The sequence below is a fragment of the Phlebotomus argentipes genome, unplaced genomic scaffold, assembly GCF_947086385.1.
Source record: "Phlebotomus argentipes unplaced genomic scaffold, Phlebotomus argentipes genome assembly contig_15, whole genome shotgun sequence".
NCBI lineage: Eukaryota > Metazoa > Arthropoda > Insecta > Diptera > Psychodidae > Phlebotomus > Phlebotomus argentipes.
In genome coordinates, this window is record NW_026776181.1 from 14,151,898 (window position 1) to 14,178,821 (window position 26,924).

General features: G+C 43.3%; 4 protein-coding genes across 7 annotated transcripts in view; 2 read left to right on the forward strand and 2 right to left on the reverse strand.

Annotated features, from left to right (window-relative positions):
- The window catches only part of LOC132263247 (serine/threonine-protein kinase 26), a 50,134-nt gene extending 44,676 nt beyond the window's left edge, over positions 1–5,458 (forward strand). For all 4 annotated transcript variants that reach the window (XM_059762919.1, XM_059762918.1, XM_059762917.1 and 1 more), the window contains 7 exons: positions 1,451–1,960; positions 2,049–2,194; positions 2,283–2,475; positions 2,544–2,813; positions 2,885–3,178; positions 3,268–3,458; positions 3,593–5,458. In XM_059762919.1, coding sequence (XP_059618902.1) covers positions 1,451–1,960; positions 2,049–2,194; positions 2,283–2,475; positions 2,544–2,813; positions 2,885–3,178; positions 3,268–3,458; positions 3,593–3,605 — 1,617 coding nt within the window. In that variant the 3' untranslated portion in view covers positions 3,606–5,458. The remainder of the gene's footprint in view (positions 1–1,450; positions 1,961–2,048; positions 2,195–2,282; positions 2,476–2,543; positions 2,814–2,884; positions 3,179–3,267; positions 3,459–3,592) is intronic.
- A 148-nt stretch (positions 5,459–5,606) lies between these two features.
- Positions 5,607–21,992, reverse strand: LOC132263246 (uncharacterized). The gene is made up of 13 exons (XM_059762915.1): positions 21,419–21,992; positions 20,796–20,943; positions 19,978–20,643; positions 13,739–13,842; positions 10,195–10,412; positions 9,316–9,929; positions 9,090–9,247; positions 8,896–9,017; positions 8,775–8,838; positions 8,201–8,383; positions 6,456–6,551; positions 6,303–6,390; positions 5,607–6,227 (listed from the first exon to the last, which is right to left on the reverse strand). The coding sequence occupies exons 1-13, from the start codon at positions 21,537–21,539 to the stop codon at positions 6,182–6,184; spliced, it is 2,628 nt and encodes an 875-aa protein (XP_059618898.1). The 5' UTR covers positions 21,540–21,992; the 3' UTR covers positions 5,607–6,181.
- Positions 21,993–22,363: 371 nt separating this feature from the next.
- On the reverse strand, positions 22,364–24,385 carry LOC132263251 (protein brambleberry-like). The gene is made up of 6 exons (XM_059762923.1): positions 24,199–24,385; positions 24,039–24,139; positions 23,551–23,973; positions 23,361–23,490; positions 23,209–23,285; positions 22,364–23,146 (listed from the first exon to the last, which is right to left on the reverse strand). Exons 1-6 carry the CDS (start codon positions 24,201–24,203, stop codon positions 22,425–22,427), a joined length of 1,458 nt encoding a protein of 485 aa, XP_059618906.1. The 5' UTR covers positions 24,204–24,385; the 3' UTR covers positions 22,364–22,424.
- Positions 24,386–24,446: 61 nt separating this feature from the next.
- Positions 24,447–26,624, forward strand: LOC132263249 (calponin homology domain-containing protein DDB_G0272472). The gene is made up of 3 exons (XM_059762921.1): positions 24,447–24,665; positions 24,741–24,831; positions 24,897–26,624. Exons 1-3 carry the CDS (start codon positions 24,585–24,587, stop codon positions 26,501–26,503), a joined length of 1,779 nt encoding a protein of 592 aa, XP_059618904.1. The 5' UTR covers positions 24,447–24,584; the 3' UTR covers positions 26,504–26,624.
- The last annotated feature ends 300 nt before the right edge of the window (positions 26,625–26,924 follow it).

Consider the following 26,924-nt stretch of genomic DNA (forward strand, 5'->3'; position numbering starts at 1 on the left):
AAGTTTTATTTTCACAATGTCGAGCGGACCACAGCATAAAGTTCTCTGAGGCAATGTATGGTTTTGCGGATGATATAAATTTGTACATGGTTGCAACAATTTGAGCGCCAACATAAAATGTTTAGGTGATAATTTTCGGGGAGGAACAAGGCCAGATGAGAAGAATTAAAGCATTAGATCCTATAAAGTGGAATTTACTGGATTGGGATGATAAAGGCTCTGAGTAAATTTACTGTTGAATTGGCGAAAAGAGAGAGAGAAAAAGAGGAGAAATAGTGTGTGGAGAGGCAAGATGAGGTGTGAGTCATGGCAGAAATTAAGAAGAGTCTCATTAAAAGCACTGCATTGAGTTCATTTACTGAAGCAATTAGCAAAGAGAGACCAAATAATGTCTCAACTTTCCTATGTGAATAATCACACTGGAGACTCTGTTCCTTCGGCGTTTAATTAATAAAGACACGAGGGCAGAGGGGCGGGAAGTGGTGGTGCACACAAAGTGAGTGGCGATGAGTGTGTCAATTGAATGTTAGAATTGAATTTCAATTGATATCCTAGACAATTCCATAGCGGCAAAAGTGGAAAACTTTCTGTATGATTTGGTGAGAGGTTCTCCGGAAGTTTTCATGGTATTTGGGGGCTGTACAGTAAGAGTGTACTTTAAACTTCTTGCAAAGTACACACATATTGAATTTGTCTCTGGGATCTTGAAGATGGTGAGAATGGAGTGTGTGTGTCTGGGCGAGAGGGTTGCGTCTATTGTTGAGAAGACCTTTCCTGAGGTGATGATCACAATTGTAAGGTGGATTCTTGATATATCTTCACCGTTGAGAGTTTGCCACTGACACTGAGCTTTGTCTCTCAATTTTCACTCTATGGCCACATTGAGATTACTCGAATGGGGATAGCAATAAATTGCTGTGCGAGGATGAGAATGAAAATGATAAATTATACGTGTAATGGAGATGCCACTGAAATTAGTTAATTTGTACAATGTCAGAAGGGTGTTTTCCTCCACTCAGACCAGCAGAAGTATCCATCTTTCTATTTTTCTTTGATACTCAGATCAATTATTGCAACTCTTGTATTTGTTCTGTGTTTTTCTTGTGAAGAATCATTTTGCAGTTTTAACCTCACGCCAAGAAATGTCTGACTTCAGACTTCGTGTCTGTATAGTTTAGCCAAGGAGTGGGAGAAAGAGAGAGAGAGAGAGAGAGACTTTTTGAGGGGGATGAGTGAAAATTGTGTGTATGGAAAATGCCCAGTGAGGACGACGAATGAGAGTTGCGTTGGAGAAGTTGAAAGGCAGGAAAAGCAACAAGAAAATGCCATTAAACTTTTTAAATTAACATTGTTTCGTGCGTTTGTGTCAACACAGGAGAAGAGCACTGTGGAAAAGCACACACTTCAGACAATTTAATCTCTGAAACTATCTTTCTCAATTTGCCTCCAGGGCACGAAGCTATGGATCATCATGGAGTATTTGGGCGGTGGTTCAGCCCTGGATCTCATGAAGGCGGGCTCCTTCGAGGAGATGCACATCGCCATCATTCTGCGTGAGGTGCTGAAGGGTCTGGACTATCTGCACTCGGAGCGGAAGCTGCATCGTGACATCAAGGCGGCGAATGTGCTGCTGAGCGAAATGGGCGACGTGAAGCTGGCGGACTTTGGCGTGGCGGGTCAGCTGACAAACACCACGTCGAAGCGCAACACATTCGTCGGCACGCCGTTCTGGATGGCGCCAGAAGTGATAAAACAATCAATGTACGACTCTAAAGCGGATATCTGGTCATTAGGTATAACGGCCATTGAGCTAGCCAAGGGAGAGCCGCCCAATTCGGAGCTGCATCCAATGAGGGTGCTCTTCCTCATACCCAAGAACAATCCACCGCAGCTTACAGGAAACTACACGAAGCCCTTCAAGGAGTTCGTCGAGGCGTGTCTCAATAAGGATCCGGAGAATGTGAGTGACTAATGATTTTCCACCTCGACTTTTATGTAAAATCACGGGGATTTTATTTATTTATTTATTGTTCAAATCCCTTCCGCAGAGGCCGACTGCCAAGGAGTTACTTAAGTTTGCTTTTATCAAGAAGGCCAAGAAGAATTCTTACCTCATTGACCTAATTGACCGGTATAAGAAGTGGAAGTCGCAGAAGGGCGAAGAGAGTGAGACGGAATCGGAAAATTCAGATTCGTAAGTGAAAAACAGTTGAAATGAAGGGTGGGAAATGGGCTTTAATAATATATTTGTGGCAATTTGTGCCTGTTTTCTCGCTTACCAGGGAGGAATCAAAGCCAGACAGTGACTTAGATGAACCCTGGATTATGACGGTGAAGGGACTGCATAATTACAATAATTTCAAGAGTCCGCCGCCAGCTCTAGTCGAGGACACTGTGTCAGTGCCGCTGATCCACAATGGAGCCAATAATTCGCCATCTAGGGATTCTAATTTAAATCTGTATAAATTAAATCAAGTGAGTGTGTTTTGCGCCCTCCTCTGGCGGCTGCCAATTAATCACTCTCTGGGTCTTTGCTCGCGCAGACACGGCCATCGTCAGCAACCAGCCAGCAGCAGCAAGTTGGGGACAACCGGAAGGAGCGCGACAGGGGTGAAATGCAATTGACTCAAGTACAACAATCGACCACGACGGCGTCCGCCACGACTCCCGCCAGTGTTCAGGTGAAGGAGAAGCAGGAGAACCACCACAGTCCGCAGAAGGAGGCGCCGGCGAGGGAGCAGCTCGACTGGGAGTCACGTGAACGGGAGAAAGAGGCCAAAGAGTTGCGTGACAACAGGAGGTCGTCCAAGGAGGTGAGTTTCTCCCTTCCCACTTCTTCCCTTGGTATTTCTTATGCAACTGGATAATTCTGTGCTCTGTGCAGATACACTTGAGTGATCGCAATCACGAGCAGTTGGTGACGCAGCAGGAGGACAAGCGAGTGAGCTTGCGGCGCGATCGCGAGGCGAAAGAGGCTGTGTCCGGAGGCACGGGTGCCACATCACCGACATCTGTGGCCGTATCGACGGCATCCTCATCGTCTCCCACCATCCACAGCAATGCGGCGAATGGCAATGCGACTGGCAACAGTATTAATCCCATCACGAGCGTGGCAAAGCCTGGGAATCGTGTGAATAGTTCGTGTCTCAATAACTTTATCTCACCACTCTTGTCTGAAGTGAGTGCAATCCGATGCTCTTTCTCCTCTCGCACATTACTCTAAATTGCTCTGGATTTAACACATGTGCGCGCTTCTTTCGTTCGCAGTTGCAGCGAAAGTATCACTACTCGAGTCAAAATCCGTCGGCGATGGACGTGGTGGATCTGAGGGCGGCATTTGAGCTGGCCGAGCGCACCTGTCCCGGCGTGAGTGATCTGTTCGTGAAGGAAATCATCCACAAGCTGGTCCCTGGCTTCTCGGAGACGCGAATCAATACGCTTATGGACAAAGTTACGAGGTGAGTGGCACACGTTTTGCGGGTAGAATTTGCCACTTGGGAGCAATATTGTCTAACAAATTCTCCTCTTTATCTTCCTTTGGTAATGCTCTTTGGGCGCCCAATGGACCATCTCTCTTGACAACGGTGAGCAGAGAGAGGAAATAATAGAAAATGAATCCGCACTGCAGATTCACTGTAGAAAATAGTTAAGTATGAATGGAATTTATTGTTATACATGTAAACTTTTATTGCTGCTAAAACAGAGAGAGAGAGAGAGAAAGAGAAACATGGTGACGATGATGATGGTGAAAAACAAAAATATTTAAAAAGAAAAAAAAGAAGGATTATTTAGATGAGATGCAGTGAACCACAGATGAATTGTGGAGGAGTTTTGTGAAAAATCTTTTTCTTCGCCTCGTGAGAGAGAGATGTATTTGAGGTGAAAAAGAGGAACCTAGAATTTTTTGTGTGGTGAAGAGATAAAAGGCAATTGCAGAGACTATATATATATATATATATTTTATTGTTAAAAAGAGTAAAAAAAAATATTTTGTTTGATGAAAAGTAGTAGAAGAAAAAAAGAGTCGTCAAATGAGGAAAACCTTCCAGTAATGCAGAAACTATATTATTGAGACATAGAGAGAGAAAGTGGAAATATTTCTAATTATTTTATTGATTGTTTTTATTAGTTACTACAAATACTAGTAGAGAAAGAGGGGAGAAAATGAGGAAAAGCGACAAAATGAGAAGAAAAAATTGTAACATTTGCGCGCAGAGAAGTGAAGAAGTGGATTTTCTTCATAAACTAGTTTTATTGCTATATCACATGCAGACAAGAAAAAAAAAGAGTTATTATTGTACATAATTTCCCTCCCTTTCTTTTGAGAATGATAATGTTCTATATACTTTTTTTTGCTTTAACTATTTATTCAATCCTCCAGATTTATTTTACAAGGAGCGTAATAATTTGTATATATAGAGAGAAGAAAGTGGCGAGTTCAGCTCCATTTTCAGTGCAAATTTTCTCCTCATTTTTGCCATTTGAGCGCCATGTACATTCCCTAAATTATTGGTCCACAAACACTCTGCGGGGGCTCTTTTGGGGAGTGTCACGTGCACAGCGTGTGTGAAAATTTGCCCGTGAAAGTTGAGGAAAGGGACAAGTTAATGTTTTTTGAATAAGAGTGAAAAATACAAAAAAAAAATATTGTGTCTTGGTTTTCTTGCAAGAAAGTTGATGTGACAATTTTTCGGGTGTGCAATTTCGCGATGATGATGAAGAGAATAAGACAAATACCGTAGTTGTTTAATTGACCCTTTTTAGAGGATGGTTTTTTGATTCAAATTGGACTTCAATGTGACAATAGAGTTTATTACTTGATAAAAAAGAAGTAGAATTGATGAGAGGCGGGATTGAATCAATTTTTCTCAAGAATTATGCGAGACAGACATTATTACATAAATTGCATCTTCCATGAAATTCAATTGAAGTGAGAGAGAGAGAGAGAGAGATGTGAAGAAGGAAAAGAGACATACGATGAAAAAATTTAACAAGTTGTATATGAGTAAATGGTGAAAATATTGTGTATTAAAATTGACTGATTATAACAAGATGATGAAAATAAGAGCTTTTAACTCCGTGTAATATTTGATGAGGACAGATAAATTTACATGTATAATTTAATAACTTGAGTTCCTGGACACAAATCTAAACACACATATTTTAAGTTTACTATCTTAGATGAAAGTGACGCGAAACAACATTACATTTTGCAGTTTGATAGCAGTCAAAAAAAGATGGAGAAAGAGAACATGGAAAATTAACATGTGGTAGAAAGTGTTGTAAATTGTTTTCCCCTGACCCTAAAAATTGTTGGTTTGTAGTTAGAATCGAAAAGATAAATTATGAAGAGACAGAAGAGGATAAAGTGAGAAAACAAGAGAAAAAAAAACACATTAAGCTAATAGTTTAAATTGCATATAAATTAAGAATAAAACAATTATTTTAATATAAACAACTTGTCTTTCAAATTTCGCCTGCTGTGTCATTGTCCGATATTACGAGCGGTAGTCTCGGTAGTCTCCAGGGTGTGTGCCTCCGCTAAGTGCAATATCCAAGGATTGTCTCGACTCTGTCCTTTGCGCGCAATCCAAAAACGAGTCCACTTTTCAGACACATAATTTTCTTTATTTTGAATTACACAATAATTTTAAATTTTTCAGCTTCTCTAGCTGTAAATATTTTCCTTTTTCTCTGCAATCTCTGCAAGCCATTCCTATTTGCCGGTTCATTTCTTTTTTTGTTATTGTGAATGTGACTGAAGTTATTTCGGTCTAACGTAGCATCTAAAGCTTTCTGGAAGATTTATTTGCAATTTGTAACCATTTCTATTTAAATATGTTAAATATGGACTCTATAATCTCATGTTGTCAACGATGCAAATGCGCGCGGCTCTCAAAAATGTTTCCAATACATTAATCTTTTGTTCACTTATTTCATTCTGGAATATGATATGACGGGCTTAGAGATAACGCCTTCCTTGTCATGCAATCTCTAAAATATTTTTAGAAAATAAGAGAATTTTGTGTGTGTCGTGTGTGTGTGGCCACTTTAAAAAGGAGTGTTGGTATATTATTTAGTTGTAAAAGTCTTTGGCTTCATGCTGTTATTTTTTCAACTCATTCATTATACACGTTCTCCCGCTCCTTCTCCTCCTCCTCCTCCTCCTCAATTCATCTCTTCAGAGATCCACCATTTCCTTCGAGTCGTCCCCGTAGCGATCCCTTCTGCAGACAGAGAGTGAGAGAGAAATTCATTACAGAACACTTCCGTGTTGAGATTAAAGCAATCTACAGACTAACCTCTTGTTGCGATAGCGCATAATCACAAGAAAGACGATGGCATTGATGATGAAGAGGCCGGCAATGATGAAAGATGGAATTAGGATATCTGCGAAAATTACAGAGAATCATCAATTTGCCTGCACAATCCACAGCCACTCCGCACAAACCCACCGTAAACCATGTCAGCGCTGTCAACCATGCTGCTAGGCGCTTCTCTTCGCACGTTGTAGGGCAACACAAGTCCACTCCCGATCGTCTCGGCCTTATCTGAAAGAGCCAGATGAGTGGCATTAGTCTTCCTCTGGTCAGCAGATTTCCCACTGTGGATGAATTTTCGGGTTTGCTGACCCAAATCAATTGACTCTCTCGCTCTCGCTTTCACTGTTTGCCTTCTCATGCGACAACCACACGATAAATCGCCCCAAACCTTGTAGAATTAGAGCTCAGAACAGATGCAGGCAAAAACGTTCTTTATCAACTCACACACAACATGAATAAATAAAAAGAGGGAAAAATATGGAGAGTTTGGCATCAAAACGAACGAACGCCAAGAGCTAATAACCTGAGCACCATAAATAAATGATAGCAATGTATAAAACACACTTCCAGCGAATTGGCAGCTCTATACGTTATGCGATAACAATTATCAACGTTCACTCTTGCAGGGAATTTGTACGCTGAAGCACAAATATTAAGGATTGCTACAATTTCATGTACAAACGCGTGTTCACAGCAATCAAGCGCATTTCTTGGAAATCCACTGTGTGCAAAGTCCCAACTTTGACTCTGTATTTTTTTCACCATTTCCCCAAAGATTTGAATAAATAAAAGAAAATATCCTGACTTGTCGTGACTGAAGCTCTTTCGCTTGTGCTCGTCATGGCAAACAATTTGTCTTTTCAATTAAAAATTAAAATGTGCCTCTCTGCCAGTGGCAAAAGCTCGTAAGTGCCATCATCACGTCCAGGCTCCTGCGACGGAGAGAGCATCACTGGCAAGGCACCATATAAATTATTCTGTAGTATCAATTGGCTTAGAGCTTAATTGAAAAATTGGAGCTTCTTTGCCCATCTCGTTTTGCCCTCCTGCGCGTCTGCGGACGACAGTAAAGTCAAAGTTTATCTCCCGGCGATAAAAAAGAACAACCTTCATGAGTGAGAAAAGTACCTGCAAGGAAAAAGCAGGAAAAATGTGCGTCGCATGGAGTGAAAATTGTGAATAAAGAAGAGCCATCGTAAATTCCTCCTCGCAATTTCCCTCTTTTTTCTTCTTTTGCCCCCCATGTAACAACTCGAACAAACTCTAATGAGGAGTGTCTTTAAATGACACGTAGAATAGTGCAAGGTTCTTTTTTCTCTTCATCCTCTCGAGGGCCAGAGCAAAGTATTTCTGCAGAAGAGACACATTAAATCCCCATTTTCAGTCACTCTTCCGCCCCCATTCGCGCCTCAAATTAGCTCTTGAGCGCTAAAAAGGCAGTCACGAGAGTAATTTATACTATTTCACCACACTTCACTTCATTCCCATGCCCAGCACTCAGTCGCGGCAATTCCATCGATTTCACGGCAAGCGAGAGAGCGAAAGAGCCAAAATATCCCACAGGAATATTGACAGGAATAGAAATAGCAAAAAAAAGCTCACTGATAAGAAAACACACACTTTTGAGACTCCTGAGAAATTGAAAAACGTGCTCTCAAGCGCGAGAGGTTATTTTTCTTTATACATCTCGCACGCACTCAAGCGTGGCGCGTCTTCTTAGCAATGGAAAGTCAATATATATTGAGCTTAAATCCTGCTCACCCACGGACAAGTGTATATCGACAATTGAACTCTCCTGACCCTTCTCTTCTCTATTCACCCTCGCACTTTCCACCCCCTTTCTCGAGGCAGACGCCGAAATAGATAGGGACACTCACCAATGCAGTCCGGCAGTGAGTCGTTCCACGTGTGACGCTCCGTGCACTTCAAGACGCGACTGTGAACAGCTGTGTCGGGAAATACGAGGCCCAACGACGGATCACAGATGAATTGCGCCACCTCTTCGCTCCTCTCAACCAGACGGACATTCGGTGGGGTGTCAGGAGTGAGACAGCCAACAGCTGAAATGGGAGAAAAGCAGCGCACAATCTTCAGTTTCTCTCTCGCGCCAACGCTTTCCCATTGAGCGATAGAAGAGGCGCACTTCACAGTCTTCGTGCTGATATTTTACGCGTAGTGAATCACTGTCAATCTTATAAGCTACATTACTTAATCTATCTGACTTAAGCACAAAAACCCATCGAAATAAGTAATCAATAAGAGCTTTTTACAATTGGGGTTTCCTTTCCACTCAAGTCAAATTTACTTACAAACCCTCTTGGAGTAATAAAATCACTCTATCTCTCGACTTTTCATGGGTGAGAGAGAGAAAACACTCTTCCCTGAATGAAAAGCGAGAGAAGAGTATCTCTGCAAGACTGTTCCCATCTAGTGGAAACTAGAGCAACTCACCAGTGTAGTGAAACAGCACACCTCTTTTGGGATAAGCCAGCTTACTCGTGGATTTCACGTTGATCTGCAAATAACGACTCATCTTAGGATCACACTCTATCATTTCATTCGTCACACTCACCTCAATCTGATTGGAGTGACTTATCAGGAGTCTGGGACGGAGGATTTCTGTACAACTGCTAAACAGGACACGATTGAGGCTCGAATCCGTGACCGTGATGTAATCTCGACAGGGATTATCGACTGAAAGAACCCCAAAGAGAGTGGATAAATTAGCGTGGGATAGAGAATGGATGTCCTGTCTTGTAGCATTACCTCTCAGGGAGATGTCCACCAATGTTAGGCGAATCCTCTGTCCCTCCGGGGCCGTTATCGTCCACTTGCAGTCACACTCGCCTACATAGAACTTCGGGTAACCAGGAGTTACGACAAACCCATGCAGAAGTGGACTCCGCAAAGCGGTCCTCTGGACGCTATAAAGGACAAAGAAGAAAGGTAAATCTTGTAATCCGAACCCCACACAAATACCTCCTCTTCTCACCTCTTGTATTTCCTCCTGCCCTTGTTCCTGTAGCCCGTGATGTAGTCGTACTCGTCGAAGTAATAATCGTCCTCTTCCTCCTCGCTGTCCTCGAGTCCATCCTTTGTCTCATAACTGCTAATTATCACAGATTTTTCTCTCGTATCCATCTCTGTGGCGTTCTCCCGCACGCCCGATAGCACAGTGGACTCCACTTCACTGAAATCCTCCCCCAGCAGAATGGAGCCCTCAGTGGCCACTCCTCTGGTCAGGATGTCCCACAATTCTGGCCTTGTGCCACCGACAGATTCGCCATTCTCCGTCACTTCGGTCGACGGCATCCGTGTTCCCTCCGCGTCAATTCCATAATCTACTCTAGTGCCTAAGCTATCCCTAATTGTACTATTCATCTGACCATAAGCAGAAGTTGTCTCGACTAGATTGGTCTCCAAGTGTTCCTCTCCATCTTGTCCCACGTCCACGCGCTCGTCAATCTCTTCAGGGTCCTCGATAGTCGGTGGTTCTGTCGTTTTGTCACCTCCTTCGTCCTTTCTAAAGTAAAACTCATCACCTATCTTCTCAATGTCGTTAAATTCGTCCATATCCTTCGGCAATATCTTCAATTTTCGAAAATCCTGCAAATAAACAAAAAAAACAAACACCGCTCAATTCAATTGATTTGAACTGCAATAAATTCTCATCATTCCCCAAGCGCTATTCAATTTAATTTAATCATCGCTAATTGAATCAACATCACATCCAGCAAATGGCACTCCAATTACTCTTCAGCTACTCTCCCTTCAAATCTAAATGACGTGTGTTGGGTGTAATTAATGCCTCGCGGAGAAAGAACAAAGCTCTGATGAAGCACACGTAATTGAAAACCCAGCAGTGTTATACCTGGGAATAAATGCGGTGCTTCCGAGCCTCGTTGGGCGACAGTGTGGCTGGTACTTCTTTGAGAATCTTCAAATTGGTGAACTGATGGAACTGCTGATCGAGTGAGATTCTCGCCTCAGCAACGGGCTCGCCCTTCGTCTCCTGATCCTTCCCATCGCTCGTGTGGATTTCATTGCCAATGGCCAAGTGCTCGCCACAATATCTAGTCACGCGGAAATCTGTAGTGAAGAACAGAGAGAAGAGACTTTGTTAAATTCACTGAAATTCTATATCCAAAGTCACTCAACGAAAACATATCTTTCTCACTGAAATCGACACTTTTCTACATCTCAATCCTCTCTCGCTCGCCTGATGACAGTCGATACAAAAATATTAAATTATGAGTCGTGGAAGAGGAAGAGAAAAGTCTTAGTTAAACACACACACTTCTTGCGTCTCTCCCTCCGCAGTCAGGCATCGATTTTCCCATCAAATTCATGGCCAAGTTGAATAGACAACGTCTGAGACGCCGCGGAGAAAAGAAAACATGTACATAAATCCCACCCAGAGAACAGAGGGAGAGACGACTAGCTAATCCAACAAAAACTGGGTTAAGAACATTTCTCTATGAATATATTAATATCAAGTGAAGCATATTTCAAGCATTTCTTCCCTCGCGACTCTTCCTTTTACTCTAGATTCAGTGTGAAAAAAGGAGGGCACGAATGAGCGATTCATAGTTTTAATAACACGATGGATTCACTTCTTTACTTTAGCAATTCCACTTCTTGCTATTTACATTTCATCTCCCCCCATTGAATGTAAGAGCTGAGTCAACATGAACTGTAGGTCGCAAACGTGACGAAATTGCAACAATGCCAAAATTATTCTCCATCCCTCAGAGACTCCGCATAAAAACCATCCATCCAGCTGTTCGATTCTGCATTAATATTTTCACCACCATCATCAATTTTTTTTCTCCCGCCCCTTCCTGGTCGAATCCCAGCCAAGGAACAAGTTGAAATTGCTTTCGCCTCCATCTCGGGAGTTGCTCAGCAATGAAAATAATGCAGTCAAATGCGTGGTGTCAATTAAATGAAGCCTCCGACAACACCTTCATTAGCACGACACATCAATTCAATGTGCGCTGAAAGGCAGCAGGAAAACAACCCCAGTCTTCCGATAGTCATTCCCAAATGTTTGGCACGTGGCAGTCAGTTTTTGGTCATGTTCCTCGAGCGAGGAGAGAGAGAGAGGGTGAATTTCTTCAGGCGGGGCACGCCAGGAAAAATCGATTGAGATCAGAAAACACCCTCATTCATCATCTACGCCTAGCACACAAATCGATGCACGATCGATTCGTGACTGAGGACAATGAAAGTGAAATCCCAAATCGTCTCTGCAATCATCTGCCAACTCCGGAGATCTGTGTGCGGTGCATTGTACACTCAGGGGTGAAGTTTTGCAAAGTCTGGGAAAATTAACATCAAGTGACTCCCTTTTAGGCTCATGGGAAGTCTGCCACAATTAGAGAAATACGCCAGAAACAGACACGGCGAATTCTTGTAAATCTCTTTGTCTCCCAACCCACTCTGCTCCTTCCTTAACTACAAATTAACGCCTGCAAATGTAACCTTACACCACATACAAGTTGAGTCTAATGTCATTTTACACCCTCTCCCAATATCTTTATGGCTGTTACAACCAGAAAGGGAGGTGAAATTTGTGATATGGCTTTCTATTTCAATCCTATCCTCACCATGGGGAAGGACTCATAAATTACATCCCGCATCAACTAATTACCACAAAATTAATTGTTTGCCAATTTAACGGCTTAGCGTGGTTTCTTCCCAATTCCAGAGCAGAAAAATTCGCAAGAGTTCCACTTGTAAAATTCAGAACACTATCGATTTTGCCGTAATAATTCGGATGTTGAACTACATTCTGTGTGAACCATGCGCGCAACGCCAACATATGGCGAAATTTAGTCAAAACACTACTACTCTCTGTGCACTCTCTCTTCCTTATGTCAGCCGAAAAACTTCTCCCCGCGCCGTTCTACTGAGCAGCAATTGGTCTTTGATCGGGAGAACTAATTTCGACCATATGCATCGAATTGTACTGTATTTGAAAACAATTTGACGCCAGAGATCTCTATCTGAAGCCACATTGAGTGCGTGAAATACAAATTAATCCCTCACAGTTAAACCACCACTGGCCTAATCTACGTTGGAAATCTCTGACATTTGCATCATTCAGATCGATATGAGGGCTTTGAATGCGGACAGCGATTTATTCACGTGAATAGTCTCAAAACTGTTGCAAATGGGGTAGTGGAAATACATAGCATGAATTGTGATATCTTCCGCCCTGACCCAGTAAGTCCCAACTAAGTCTTCTGACCTCAATTCGCACCATCGCCGGTGATTTGCATAATCATTTGCAGAAAACACATGAAGCCATACAGAATGTTCCTCCACCGTGGAGAGTCTCATCTCTGTCCTGATTTGCAAAATGCCTCGCAACACTCCATCAAATTGCAATAGGAAATATAGAGAGATGTGAATTTAGAGCCCATCACACGACCAACTCCCCACTTTAACGTCTATCTATCACCACTAACAACTTCCCATGTGAAATTTCATGCCCATTTATGCTAAATGGGAGTAAATTCATCCACCCACGAGCTCTAAGCGTTCCTCCGCGTCATGCATGAGAGACGGCAGAACCAACTGTCCTGCACTAAAATTGAGGGGGTAATTGAGTTGAATTTTTGATCGTTTCACGAAATTAACAGATATAAACACATCTGCCCCAAAGAACTATTTAATCTTGTTAACTATCAATCACGTGCGGCATCGAAAATGGTCGGCAATAAAATTCTTGCCGCGTGTGGGAAAAGCATTAAAAGATAATTACAGAGGATTCTTCATCATTTTTTTTTTTGTTCTCCTCTCCTTCTCTCACTGACAATTATATTGCCCAATATCATCTCGTTTTCAGTGTGAGAAATGGACTCTGAGTTGAACCAAGAAAGCCCTTTCTTTCTAGTCCAAATGAGTATCCAATTGACTTCCAACTTTATGTGGCATAAATAGTCTTCCATCTAAGAAACCAGCACAAAAAAAATCTATTCTTACTTCTCAAGGATATCTGAAGAAATTTATAGAGTCAATATGATGCTCATCAAACAATAAAATTGTTTATTATTACGTGAATGGGGGGAAGGAACATTGTGAAAACACGCAATTTCCTCGCATTTTCCCTTCTCGCAAAAATCACCACACAAACGACTCTCAGACCGTTGTAAAAAAGACGCGTAAACAGAAGGAAGGAATTGTATTAAATGACGGAAATTGATCAGTATCGCAGGAAAAAATGAGAAAGGACAAGCAGCGGCAACTGAAAGGTCATTCTGATGGTAATGGGGATTGTAAACGGAAAAAGTTGTCCGTTTTATTTCACTTACAGCCGCTCTCACACTCCCAAAACCTCTACGACTAAGCTATATCTTAATTAGGACACAAATTAGAAGTGAAAGCGGAGAGAGGAATGAAATACTCACCATCCATGCAAGCGTATTTTATCCTCACGATTCCACTGTCCCAAATAAGACGATAGGGATGATCGACGGCAAAGACGAAACTGCAGTGATTCCTTCCGGAGCATCTGCAAAGGGAGAAAAGACACTCTCAATTAGACACACTCAAAATATTTTCGGTGATAAATGAATGGAGAAGGTCTCACTCATTTATCACAATCATCTTCATTGGACACATTTCCATTTTCGAGCTAATTCTACAATATTCATCAGCATTGCGAGAAATTGGAGGAAGTCCAAATTTAGTCTTTTAATTGATGTTACCATGGTTCATGATTAATTTTATGCCATACACGAAAATTATAATTTTATCTTGATTTGTTTCCTCCGCCCAACCTAGGCAATCTATTAATCTAAGCACCGCTTTAGGACGATTTAGAAATTAAATTGGATTCTCCATTTCCGGACACTCACTAGGCAGCAGAGAGAGAACTAAAACATCCAGAAGCAATATTGCTTTCCAATTTCCTGCGCCTCTCGCTCACTTTCAATGCCTTCTCGCCATGTGCATCGTCCAAACGCACCTCCAAATTCGATCCGCCCAATCGTAATCGTAAAACGGGAATCATTTTCCCGGGGACGAGGATATTGGCAAAGAGGAGGAGGATCAGACATGTGACTTTTGCCCTCACGTGCCTTGGGTTTTCCAAAAACCACCACATATTCTGAATAATGCAATGAAAAACCGTACAAAAGGAGGGATTCTCTGTACGTTTCTTTCACCAGTCGGCGCAAGAATGCTCAGTCATTTCATGTTGGAGGGTCATAAATATGAATTCAGGGGATGTGAATAGGTTTCAATCGAACATCCTCACAATCTCCTCAATTCCCGCCTTCGATTCAGATCAATAGCCAAAAATCTCGGCTTTGTGAGCGGCATAAAAATAGACACGTTATCCAGAGGAATGAGATCCAGATATTGCGAGATTGAGCGCACAACTGTCAATTTAATTTTCAGTCACCCACACCACTAAATGATGGATCATTTCAATAAATCATAACTCTTTTTGCCATTGAGCAATTCTTTTCAGCTCTTTTTCTGGCCTTCCCACACGGCTGATGCTTGTAAATAAGAAGAAGCTCTTTAGAATGTATTTATTTAAGACCTTCTTCATCTTCTACACTCCCCCTTTCCCAAAATCTCACCAAACATCTGGCTCTTTCATCCTCAATCACACATCTTCGGCTGCCGCATCTTGTCCCACAGAAAAGCGGTGTAAAAAATGAGTTTAATGAGAAATATTTGAAAAGTGAGTGAACGCGGAAAAAAATCGCTACAAGACTCCCACACGTAAAAATAAATCAAATAAACAAATGCTCCGCATTCTCATGAGTCAATTCCTTCTTCCTAAACGCCCAAAGTGATTTTCAACTCGATTATCTCATGTGTGAGCGATGGTAATTAGTGAGGTGGTTGGATATGTTCCTCTTCTTGTTCACTGAAAAATTTTTCTTAAAAATAGACCACGCGCGAGAGCACTCGAGTATGTACCACGATGACAAGGGGCCTTTAATATGCTCCAACGACTCTGGGCCTCTTGTAAATATTTACACTTGAGGAATTCTCTCCGAAAGGATCTCTTCCAAGAAATTCCCATGTTTCACCTTTTACAAGAATCACACAAATAGAACGTTGGAATATGTTTTGGCAATGAACAACTTATGGGAATTATGTAATGATCGCGGTCGCAATTTGGTTCTTTTCATCATAACTTTGCTCACATATAATGAGAATTGCATAAGCATCTTATAAATATATTTTGCCACATTCTGACATTAAATCCATCAAGACAAGATCACTCAAGAGAGACCTCCAAACTTGATCTCCTTCTGTGCGCGCTGTTTTTCCGCCGCCCGCGAAAGAGTGTGTTTTTGTAACCCAAATCTCTCACCCACCCAAACCACATTATTAGTCAAATGACCACATAAATTCATCGCTAATGCTGTACCACAATCACATTCAGACCATTTATTATGCGGGAAAACAACACTTGAGGTGAGAGAAGAGCCACATGATCGCGCGGTGGTGATTTCTTCCCCTCTCGAGAAGAGAACGTGATCAAGCCTCGTGAGAAATGTGAGGAATCTCGTGTGATACAGCAAGACTATTAGTTTGGCGTAAATTGTGATATTCCGTGGAGAGATTTATGATCATCGTAAATGTTCATCATCATTCCCCAAGTAACACTATAAAATCTTCAACGCAATAACACATCATACACTCCGCATTTAACACACACTAATGCCACTAAGATAGACAAATTACTATCAAAATATAATTCAATTATTAGGCAAATTTCCAAATATCCATTCATATTCAAACTACCTCTCCCAATGACATTGTCTTCGGCCCCTTTGCAACCGGTGAGTCCCTTTTTTCCTCTCCTCGCATTCTTCTCCCATATCTAGAGCAGGGAAGTCAAGATGTGTGAGTCCTTTGTTGCCTCTAAAAACCCCCGAAAGCCAAGGAAAACGCATGCGTCCTTCACGAAAACATCTATTCACTACCGAGAGTGCCACGCATTTTCTAAGACAACCTCAAATTTACCCTCTGCAGAAACACTCTCCTGCAACCATAAATTTCAAGTGTTCAGGAACTGTGTGGAGGATGTACAAAGAGTCCCCCTTATACACACATTTCTGCACTCACTTCACCCCAACTGACACCAAAATAACACACAGCAACAGCAGAAGGGTACCTTTGAGCCATATTTTCTGAAATTTTCATGAAAAAAAATTTGCATAAAACACCTATTAGTTCCAGCAAAGACAAGACGTGAGAGTGAGATATTGAAATGGGAACCAGGAACAAGCAGAAACAGGTGATAGGAATGGAATACAATTGGGCAGAGAGTGTCATAATTTCACTCACTGCACGTGAAACACCCCCATATATTTCACGGACGATGCACTTCGTTCGTGCCGAGAATTTGGCAGGTGGTGCCCAAATATCAAAGTGATCTTATCTGCACGTTTTTGCACATTACCCTCACGCAGTTGCACTTTTCCCACTGAGCATTGAGGAAATGAATTTGCCAGCATTGGACAAGAGAATCCTTTTGTGTGTGCGCCTAACACAGAAAAAGCCATTATAGAAAGCCACCCTCTCTGTAAATTTCTCTCAAAAAGCCAGAGAGGAAGGAAATGTTTTTTAGCAAACACGAGTGATATTTGCTGTGGTGCTTAACTTTTCCCCCTAGTCTTCTCTTCTATTGCCTCTTTTCCAATCTACACATGTCCTAATAGAAAATCCGCGTTCATATCGAATTTCTAAGACGAGAAATCTCCCCATTTATTGAATATTTTCTTACAAACTACATCATGAATTTCAAGTGGAATTTTCTTTCGTACGAAATCCACAAGGGGGACTTTATTGAGCGTCCAAAAACCATATCATTAAACTCGAAAGTAGTCCCCTTGCGATGCATTCTCTTTTAAACACTTCCCTCCAAATGGAGAAAAATACCCCTGAAGAGTCTTTCAGGTAAAATATCACACTAAAATATTCCTTTTGATTTGGCCCAGCAACTCTCAAACACCACATAAACTCCCCCTAATCAACTCAATCGAAGCAGAAAACCCTAATGACTTAATATTGTGCTTCCTCTCAGTCCAAAACAACACACTTTCCGTGTGTTTCTCAAGGAATTCACTCTCCGCTTTCCTTAAATAAACACTCACTAATGGGGTATTTTAATGCAATTATTAAGTGAAAATTCCACAACCTTTTATGAGGACTCTCTTTCAACAACAATTTTGCCTCCCTTCAACGTTTCATTGACACACCAATCTCTGAATTTAACCAAATATGAAAAAGCTACAAAACACCCACAAGTTATGCCCTAGCCAACGATAAATTACAATGAGCACAAAAAAGGCCAACAGATCCATATGAATGATTTACGTGAATTAGGTGTGAGATAAAAATAGAAATATAGTATTTTACTATATGAAGAGACTCATGAACAAAAACTGTGATTTAGTATTCACAAAAAAAAGAATCTGAAGAGTTTATGGCCCCATTGATGCTTTCAAGAGTGTGACGCACAAGAAGAATAAATCGGAAGTGAGAGGAACGTGATTTTTATAAACATCCCTCCAATTTTCTCAGCCACGCACTGACGAAATTCCAACATCAATCGATTAATAATTTGGCATCTTCACTTGAAAATATGGTCATAGAGTAAATAAAATAACTATCCTGTTCACACACGAGGCTAAAAATAGCAAAAAGAACTCAAGGGCCCACTCTCTGGTGGGAATTGTTGAGAAATCTCATCCAGATGCCCCAGCATTTTCCATTAACTCTATCGCCTATGTGTTTTGCAATAATCCAATAAGCGCAGATCCCAAACCTTTTCCCCCCCCAACTCCCGGCCGTCCCGCTTAACCACAATCGTGCAGGTAAAAAGACGATAATTTTAGACTGCGGGAAGTGCTGACTGCGGATAAAGTGGAGAGTCCCCAAAACAATATACCCATCTCCAGAGGTGATTGAACTTCCCCGACGCTCACGAAGACAATTGAAAACTTAACAATGCTGAAGACATAAATATATTGAAAATATTGTGCTGAGCAACGAATAAATTGCTGTGTGGATGAAAAACTTTCGAGAAGAGATTCACCCTCTTCACACAATTCGCTTCCTCTTCCTGCACTGTGGAATACCCTACATATCGCATTGCTGTATTCTTCAGAGCGGCATGAGTTCAATTTACACTGCTGTGATAGTGACAAACGAGTGTCCTATTTTATTGTCATTTTATGGGGAGAAAATTATTATAGCATTTCAATTTACGTCTCACGCTGAGATGTCTTTTCTGTCAAGAGAAAAAAAAATTCACGATCGATATCTTTACATTCTTCACTACCAAAAAGGCAATTAGGGACATCTTCACATTATCTTTTTAACTTTTTTATAAGAGACGCACCACACCGTCCACAATGGACAGACGGAAGTCATGATAAACGGGAATGTTTCTCCCTTTGATAGATTCTTGTGGCGTCTATCACGTTCATGCAACACACTCCACACCCAATACAGAAAACTCACAAAGTGGCTAACGTGACTCACATAACTAATGATCAATTCCATTTTCAAAGGCCCCAAATCCCCCCCTTTCCAGGCCACACAATTCCCCCCACAAGGGCTCAATGGTGAGCCAAGGCGGAAGGCTGAAAATGAAAAGGACTAAAAAGAAGAATAATTCACAGTTTGGTATCTAATCACCATATCGTTTACAGGGAGCACCAATTGCAAGGCGCATACACTGTTAAAGAACACCTTCCGAAGTATACAGTGAGGCAAAATCCAATGAAATTCAGAACAAATGCGCCTCATCTGAGTGAGATAACTCACTCTCATCTGAAGCCTCTGAGATGCATTAAAGCTTGGGAAAAAATCCCATCACAATTAAATTATGATGCTATTACTTTCAGTGTGGCATTTTGTGGGGGAGTCGTCTCTTCTCCTGTTACAGCGACATAATCTCTCGTCTCACCCCCAATACTTAAACACACACACACACACTCACGCTTCCGAACCAGTGATTATATTCTTTAGGCAGAACACGGCACGAATGTCTGTCGCCCCGTGCGGTCATCGCGTGATTCCTTTGCATCGCATTCCCCAACTACTAATCACCACCTCTCTTGTTTGACCATATGAGAATTTTCACGGAAAACCATTCACTTCACTGCCCTTCACCCAAGTAAATTGCGGTAAATTGAAGGGGTTGGAAAAATTGTGGGGAGAGCGCGCAAAATATCTGTACGAGCAATGCCCTATCAGTCCGGAAAGTGCAGAGCCAACATGAATAAAGTGCAGAACATTTTTGCACACATCAATACCACATTATCACGCATTGAAGCGGGAGAGGAAAAATTCACGAGGTGGTAAATCTCAATTGGTCTGTGTTTGTAGAATATATTCAGGTAGAAAATCGTATAGACAATAGAAAGTGTTTCCAAACTCGTGCACACCCCCTCACGTTGTATGTTTTTTCAGCATTAATATTTCATTGCAGCAAACTCCCCAATCATTTTACCACTCACACCATCGGGCGAGGAGCCAAAATGTCTGGGGTGCTTTACATACCCAGAGAACGCCGAGAGAGATACACAAGGGAGAGACAGTGGCCTGGAGCCATAGAAACCCACACTGTAAGAAGAGGGGAATTGTGGGAAAAAGTATTCTAGCTCACCTGTAGTTGAGAATGCTCCTGATGTTATACTCATGCTCCGACTCATTCTGCACGGCTTTGTCCAGCACCACACGATCCAGGCGAGCGACTCTGTGCCTCCTCTCGTGGCACTGTAATCTCTCGCCATGCCATTTGCGTGGCTTCCACCGCCTCGGCGGCTCTGGATCCACCGGCGAAGCCTCCACCGTGATGTTCCTAGCACCAATTTCTACTCTCTGCACCTTCCTATCATTCTCATCAATTTCACTATCAATTAGTTCAACGTCGTCCGTCAAATTGAAGCCACTAATCACACTTTCATCCATCACCATAGTCATTTGTGACACTGATGTGGTATTTCCGGCGCTCAGATATCGCCGCTGTCGCGAAATATCATCCTCGCCGATCTCATTCTCCACCTCTGCACCGAAATCTTCGCCCGTCAATCGCTTCAGATACTCCACCAGCATCTTCTCGAGATTCTCCTTCAGCACTATCGTGTCATCCCGACTGGCGCCCACCTTGAAGTTCACTTCCTCATAATCCTCCGCCTCCTCCACATCCTCATCGTACACGGCGCTCTGCTGGCTCTCGTGCGATCGACGAAGGCTCTCCAGGAAGCGCCTTCCAGCCTCCGTCTCCTCCAGACGATTGTCATATCGCGGCTGCAGGAAAGCCCGCACAATGCTGCCGATACAAAAGCGAGGAAAACACATTAACAATACACCGAAGGAAAATCAATGGCACAGTGTGGAGGGAGGAAAGAAAAATCTGTCCATTAACTGTGTCAGCAGGAGATTCACGACGGTGCAAAGCAGACAAAGAGAAGTGCCACTCACCGTCCTTTGGAGTCGAAAAATGGACAGTTGATTTTGTTGTCTGTGCAGTTGGGGGCGAAAGTCGCTTCGAGTATGGCAATAGTCGACTGGTGATCACTACAGGTTAGACGTATGGCTGAATCATGACACCCCCATTCCTCCACCACCTCTGCAAAGACGCGAGAGACATATTTGATTAAACAAACTTTTCTGCTCGAGACACAAATGTTACATAAAAACGTCAGAATGTGACATTTTCCACCGCTCACCCCCCATGCAAAACTCCCCAAAAATCAGACATCAAACGTTTGCAGAAATACTTGGGGGCTCGAAAGACTCCCATAAACGACAGAGATGAAAATATTCGGAATTGCTGTACAACAATTTGCCAAATGGAAAGCATCCCTTGGTGTTAGTTTTCTTACGTTCACAACCACACAACAATCAATCTTTTAGGGGGTGCAAAATCACACAAGGGGCCGAGAGATGTGCAGCCTCAGTGTTAAACAGTGCAGAAACCACTGCAATCCATTTAGGAGGAATCCTCTCCATAAGCATGCAACATTAATAATCCCGAGAGTTTCTCTGGCGAAAATAAAACTAAAATATTTGTATTTTAGGAAGAGTGGAAAGAGCACACAAACCTATTGGTGAGAGTTGTCCAAAAATAGCACTATTAACTCCATCGAAGAGCCCATTCACATTCGATGTGGATTGTTGGAGAAGAAGGAGCAATAAATAACTCAATTTCAGCAGGAATTGCATCTTTGAATTATTGCATCACGGTTGATTTCCCGAAAAAAAATTCCTCGCTCTTCATTCCTCCTCCAACTCACTGTGAATCCAGCGAAATGGTGGAAAATTTGGAAATTGCGCCTCAAGTGTCCATCCACAAATGGCATTTCTATCCTCCCACATTTTCCACGCAACACATCACAGATTTTCCTTCTTTTTTCGGCCCTTTTCTCTCGCACGGTATTTTTTTTCACAGAAAAATCCCACTACTTAAGCCACTTTAAGCACATGAACACATTTTATTTCGTTTCCCACCGCCGTGTCACTTGCCCGGCCAACAAGGGAGAGTGTCTCCCGGATAAAAGGCGCGATTAAAATGCAAGATAAAAATTGGGCCAAAAGAGCATTAATCCTATAGAGACAAGGCAAAATTTCCGAACTGGACGCACTGCACACGCATCTATTCCCATCGAAGAGTCTTCACCAACTGAAGTGAATGGCTTTCGGCAGTGCCTCAAGAGCTCTCTCACATGAAGAGAGGGAGAATAGCGCGATTCGTGACCCTCAAAATGAGACCGGCGTCTTTCGGCGCAGCACTTCCACCAACAACAGACACGACGGCTCGCGCAGGACAGGGATTCTCTCTCTCTCTCGCATCCTCTCCCTGGCAACCTCTTTCATCTCACCAATTCCCATGTGGAGCACCGGAGAGTGAATCAATTGACCCACTGATAGACTTTAGTACGCATAGCATGGAACACAGGGTGAGGCGCCGTTTGACTACAGAAGGGTGCCTGCTGATGCATCCTGACACCTGTTTCCTCTGCTCTAGAAGCCAAAACAGAAAATCCGTACAAACCAATGTCTATTCTTAAGATTTCTCCCTGATAAACAGAACCAAAACATAACAAATTCCTATCTATCATATTTCCTCCTGAGCGAGTGTTCTTGGCAGTAAATTCCACTCTCAAAGGTGGACTTTGGGCATCGATTTCCCTGAGCTGTGAAGGCTGTGCATGTGAAGAGAGACTCCTGGGGATTCCTCCGCTGAGGTGTCACGCTCCGCCGCTCATCCCTTTGCACCACTGTGTCCTCTGCATTGCCATAAAACAATTCTCTCCAGCTGACCAATCCCACGAGATACTTCCCTCCAATCAGGCTCACCAAAGTGCTCAGCAGAATAGGCATCTCCAGTCCAATGTCCATATATAAATCTCCCAAAGTATTCCCAATTGTTGTCACAACAAATAAAATCCTGCTCAAGGAATCCACTTGGATGAAGGACAGAATAATCATGCCCATGAAGAGAAAGCCAGCATGAAGCAATCCTCTGTAGACATTAATTCCACCGAGTATGCTTCCAATCCATTCACTATTGCGATTAATATCCTCTTGCCAGGCATTGATTGTCTTCAAGAGCAACTCAACTGTCGATTGAATATTTCCCAGGTGGTCCAGTGTCATTCTGTACTGGCTGGAGATCTTCTCGATTTGCTCTAGTAACTCTGTATTTGCCGCAGAGATTTCCTTTGCAATTTTCAAGGTGTTCTCATGCAATTTCTCTAGGTCAGAGCCAAGGAGAGTGCTTGTACTTGTGATATCACTTGAGAATTTGTTGAATTCCTCCAATGTACTCTCTGCAAATTAAATGAGACATACATTTTTAATCTTTCGACACTGTCTTGAGAATGTTTCCTACCAATTTTTTGCTTGTGTGATTCCATCCACAAAGAGTTTTCTCGAGAAGCCTCCTTAACACTTGCCATGGATTTCGCACTAGAATTTCACTGCATGTTTAGAGTTGCTCAGATCAACCCAAAGATTTTCCCAGGGATAGCAAACTTGTCTTACCGAATAAAGTCTATCAGCGTCAGAATCTCTCTCTCCTTATCAGCTATGCGACTGCTGGTGGTGTCAATTAATTCTTGAAGACTTCTCTGATCCTCCACAAGCCGATCTGACGCCTGAAGCTGCTCGTGAGCTGGACAAAACATCAATATTTATTTTACGAGAACATTAAGCCGCTGAGGAAATTTCTCACCAAAGTCTGTAAGCTTATTGACAGCCTTCTCTGCCCAGAGGCGATATTGCTGTTGTCCCACGGCAATACAAACAGCCTTAGCTCTGGTGGCCATCGTCTGATAGGCAGAATACGCATCGGTGTCAATAGATGACACACAATCCCTGAGTGACATGCTCTCTGAGCATTCCAGCACGATCCTGCCCTCTGACTGGCGCTGGCAATTCACCAACATCACAGATAGTTTTCCCAGCTCCTCTTCATTCATTTCCCGGCATTGTTTACGCAACTTGAGTACTACTCTCTGTTGGCACCTGTCCAGGCTCGAGGGTGATTTCGTGCCGGACAACGACAGCACCTCCTCGAGGAACGTCGTCTCGTGCGGCGTCAGCTCGAAGAGTATTTTTGGCACATCGCCAGCTGAGGAGGTCTCCCGGACTGTCTCTGTGGAAGGCCAAATATTCCAATTATTTCACCCGACATAACCTTGCTTACGACTTCTTATATACCCAAATTCGCTGGCCAGATGAATTCTATCACTTGATCCAGAAATCCCAGGGCTTGCACATCGACGAAGATAACAAATAATGAGAAAATCAGGATGACAAGCCTAAAATATATGTAAATTTCCAAGTAGACAAGACAGAAATCATCATTGACAACACTCACCTCATTTCTAATTGCACGAATATATTCCCGGTGCTCCTTCAGCAATTTTGGCAACTACAATAATACACCAACCAAATCGAATCACTTGCGTAAACCAAATCTTGTTGAATATTTCAAAAAACAAGTAAATACAAGAAATTATAAGCAATCAACGTATTTTCTAGCGCGATTGGCGATTTGACGTCTTGTGGGCATTTTTAGGCATTTGTGCTCATGTGGAGGTGGCGCTGTGATCACCAAAATGCTCCGATTCTGTGCTCACTTCACACGAATCACTTGGATTGAAAAAGCGCAGAGACTGGCAGCGACGCTTTTGTTTTTCTCGTGAAAAGGACTCGATTTGGCATAATTTCTGTGTTTTCTGTTGTGCAAAGTCTGCAAGCAAGATGGATGAGTTAGTTAATAAGGTGGGATCCTTCGTGGGGATGGTGACTGAGAGTCGAAAGGAGCGACTGGCTATGATAGCGGTGAGTAAAAACGGTGACTCGAGGTTAACTCAAAAAGACTCATTTTCCCATGGATTTTCTCCTTTTTCTCCCCAGCACTTTACAAGAGAGATGGAAAAGAAGTATCTGGAGAATCTTCCTGCGCAGATGCAGTCAAAGAAGAAGAGAGTGGCTCAGGATGACCAAGGTAAGCGCGATTTCCTGGGTTGGAAGTGCAACAGATGACTGACAACATTTACTTTTGACTTTCAGACAAGGAGAATGAATCCAGTGAGAAGATTGCAGAGTCTTCCAATTCACAACCGGCTCGCAAGGATGAGTTTGCAATGCCCGAGCCGGTGGCACCGCTGAGGCCCGTGAGGACAGCTAAGGTGAATGCGTCGAAGAATTTGAAGGAACCAGATTTGGGAACAAAAATGAGACAGCCGGGAAGCAATGAGATGTTGGTGGCGGTGAAGGAGGAGCCAGCAGATGAGCCTGTAGTGGTGAAGCGAGAGACGCGCACCAAGAAGAAGCAGAAAAAGGCGCAGACCGAATTGGCGCCTCCGGAAGTGCCACAAGAGGAAGCGCGTAACAGCAATTCTGTGGAGCTCATTCCGCCCAAGGAGCCAGATCTCGTGGAAGTGGCTTCTGACGAGGAGATGCCTCCGCCGGCTTTACCAGCGCCCAAGAATCGCCGTGGTCGACCCAAGAAGAAGGCGTCAGTGAATGTTGTGGAGCGCCCTGTCCGGGAGTCAAAGATCAAGAAGGAAAAGTTGTCCGTGACCCCAGCACTTCCGGAAGCTCCAGTCCCCGACAGCTCGTCGCGAAAGGCTTCGGGAGAATCCCAATATGAGGACGCACTGGCTGAGGCGCCGGCAGAGCAGCCCGTAGAGCATCCGCTGGAGATGAATGCCACTTTTGACATCGCACCGGCGAATGCCGAGGCAGAGAAGATGCCAGAAAATAACAACAGCCTGATGACAGAGGATAATTCGATTGAGGTGCCGGCGGAGGAGCCGAAGAAGGCGTCTCTGCGGAAGCCTCATCCGCACGAGCTGTTTAATCCTTGTGTGCAAAGTCCGATGCGTTCAAAGGTGGAGGCTTTCGAGCGTCATGCAGCCGCCTCGGCGGGACTTCGCTCAGGGACTCGCACGCCGCTCGGGACCCCATCGCATGGTGGCCATCCGGTGCTGCAGAAGGCCGCATCCACTTCCAAACTAGCTCACATCGTGACGGGAGCAAAGAAGAAGACAAAATCCAACGCTCCGGCGTCGGCTGGGAAGGTGACGCGCTCCACAAGTGCTGAAGACACTAAGCGTGCTCTGAATCCGCTGCTGCTGGTGGCGGAGGAGAAGCGAAAGAAGCGCGAGGAGCGCCACAAGTTGGCACAGCAGGCCAGGGAGGAGAAGGAGCGCGAGAAGCAAGAGCGCCATCGCCGGATGATGCTCGAGCAGCAAGAGCGTGAGGAGAAGATCCGCCAGGAGCGGCGCAAGGCGGCGAAGATCAAGCAGCAGCAGGAGTTGGAGCAGAGGAAGCGTCTGGAGGAGCTGCAGAAGGCGCAGAGCGGCAAGGGGGCGACGGCAAAGGCGCTCAAGTATGGCTTTGAGATGCTCTGCAGCGATGATTCCACAGACGACGAGGGCAAGTCGTCAGCGAAGCGCCCCACGCCGCCTCTATGGAGTGTAAGGCCGCATCGGGATGAGCTCGTGGCCATCCAGGAACTGCTGCCACCGAAAATCGCTGACACACTCTTCATGGCGGCGCCAATGACTCCCAATCTGAAGGAGATCTTCCCGAGCATCGATCCCAAAGATCTGCACAGGAATTCATCAGCAGTCTGGAAGACGCCACCGAGATTCTCCGATCTTCCCAAATAATTGAATATTAATCGCTATCCATTCTTAACGTCTTTGATTTTTAGCAGATTTTTAATTCTCTTAATAACCCACTTATGTGAAATGTACTGATGATTCTATTAAACTCCCACACTTTTATTGATTTTTCTTGTGATTTTATGGAAAGTTGCAAACGAAAACCGGAGAGGATGGATCGATTCAATGTACTTTTCTTAAACTTTTCCGATATCGCTGCTGGACTTCAGTTTACTTCTGTCCAAATATTAAACTGGGTGAAGCCCGCTCTATCTGTAATCGCACACAAAAAGGAACACTCGCAAAATCGACTAAAATTACAGGTTTCATCCGTTTGCCGGGACGGATTGGTCACATTTTGAGATGTTTATTTATTTCGTTCTTTTTACCTTCCGCTGGTTTGGAGCGGATTTATGTTCTGTGTTTA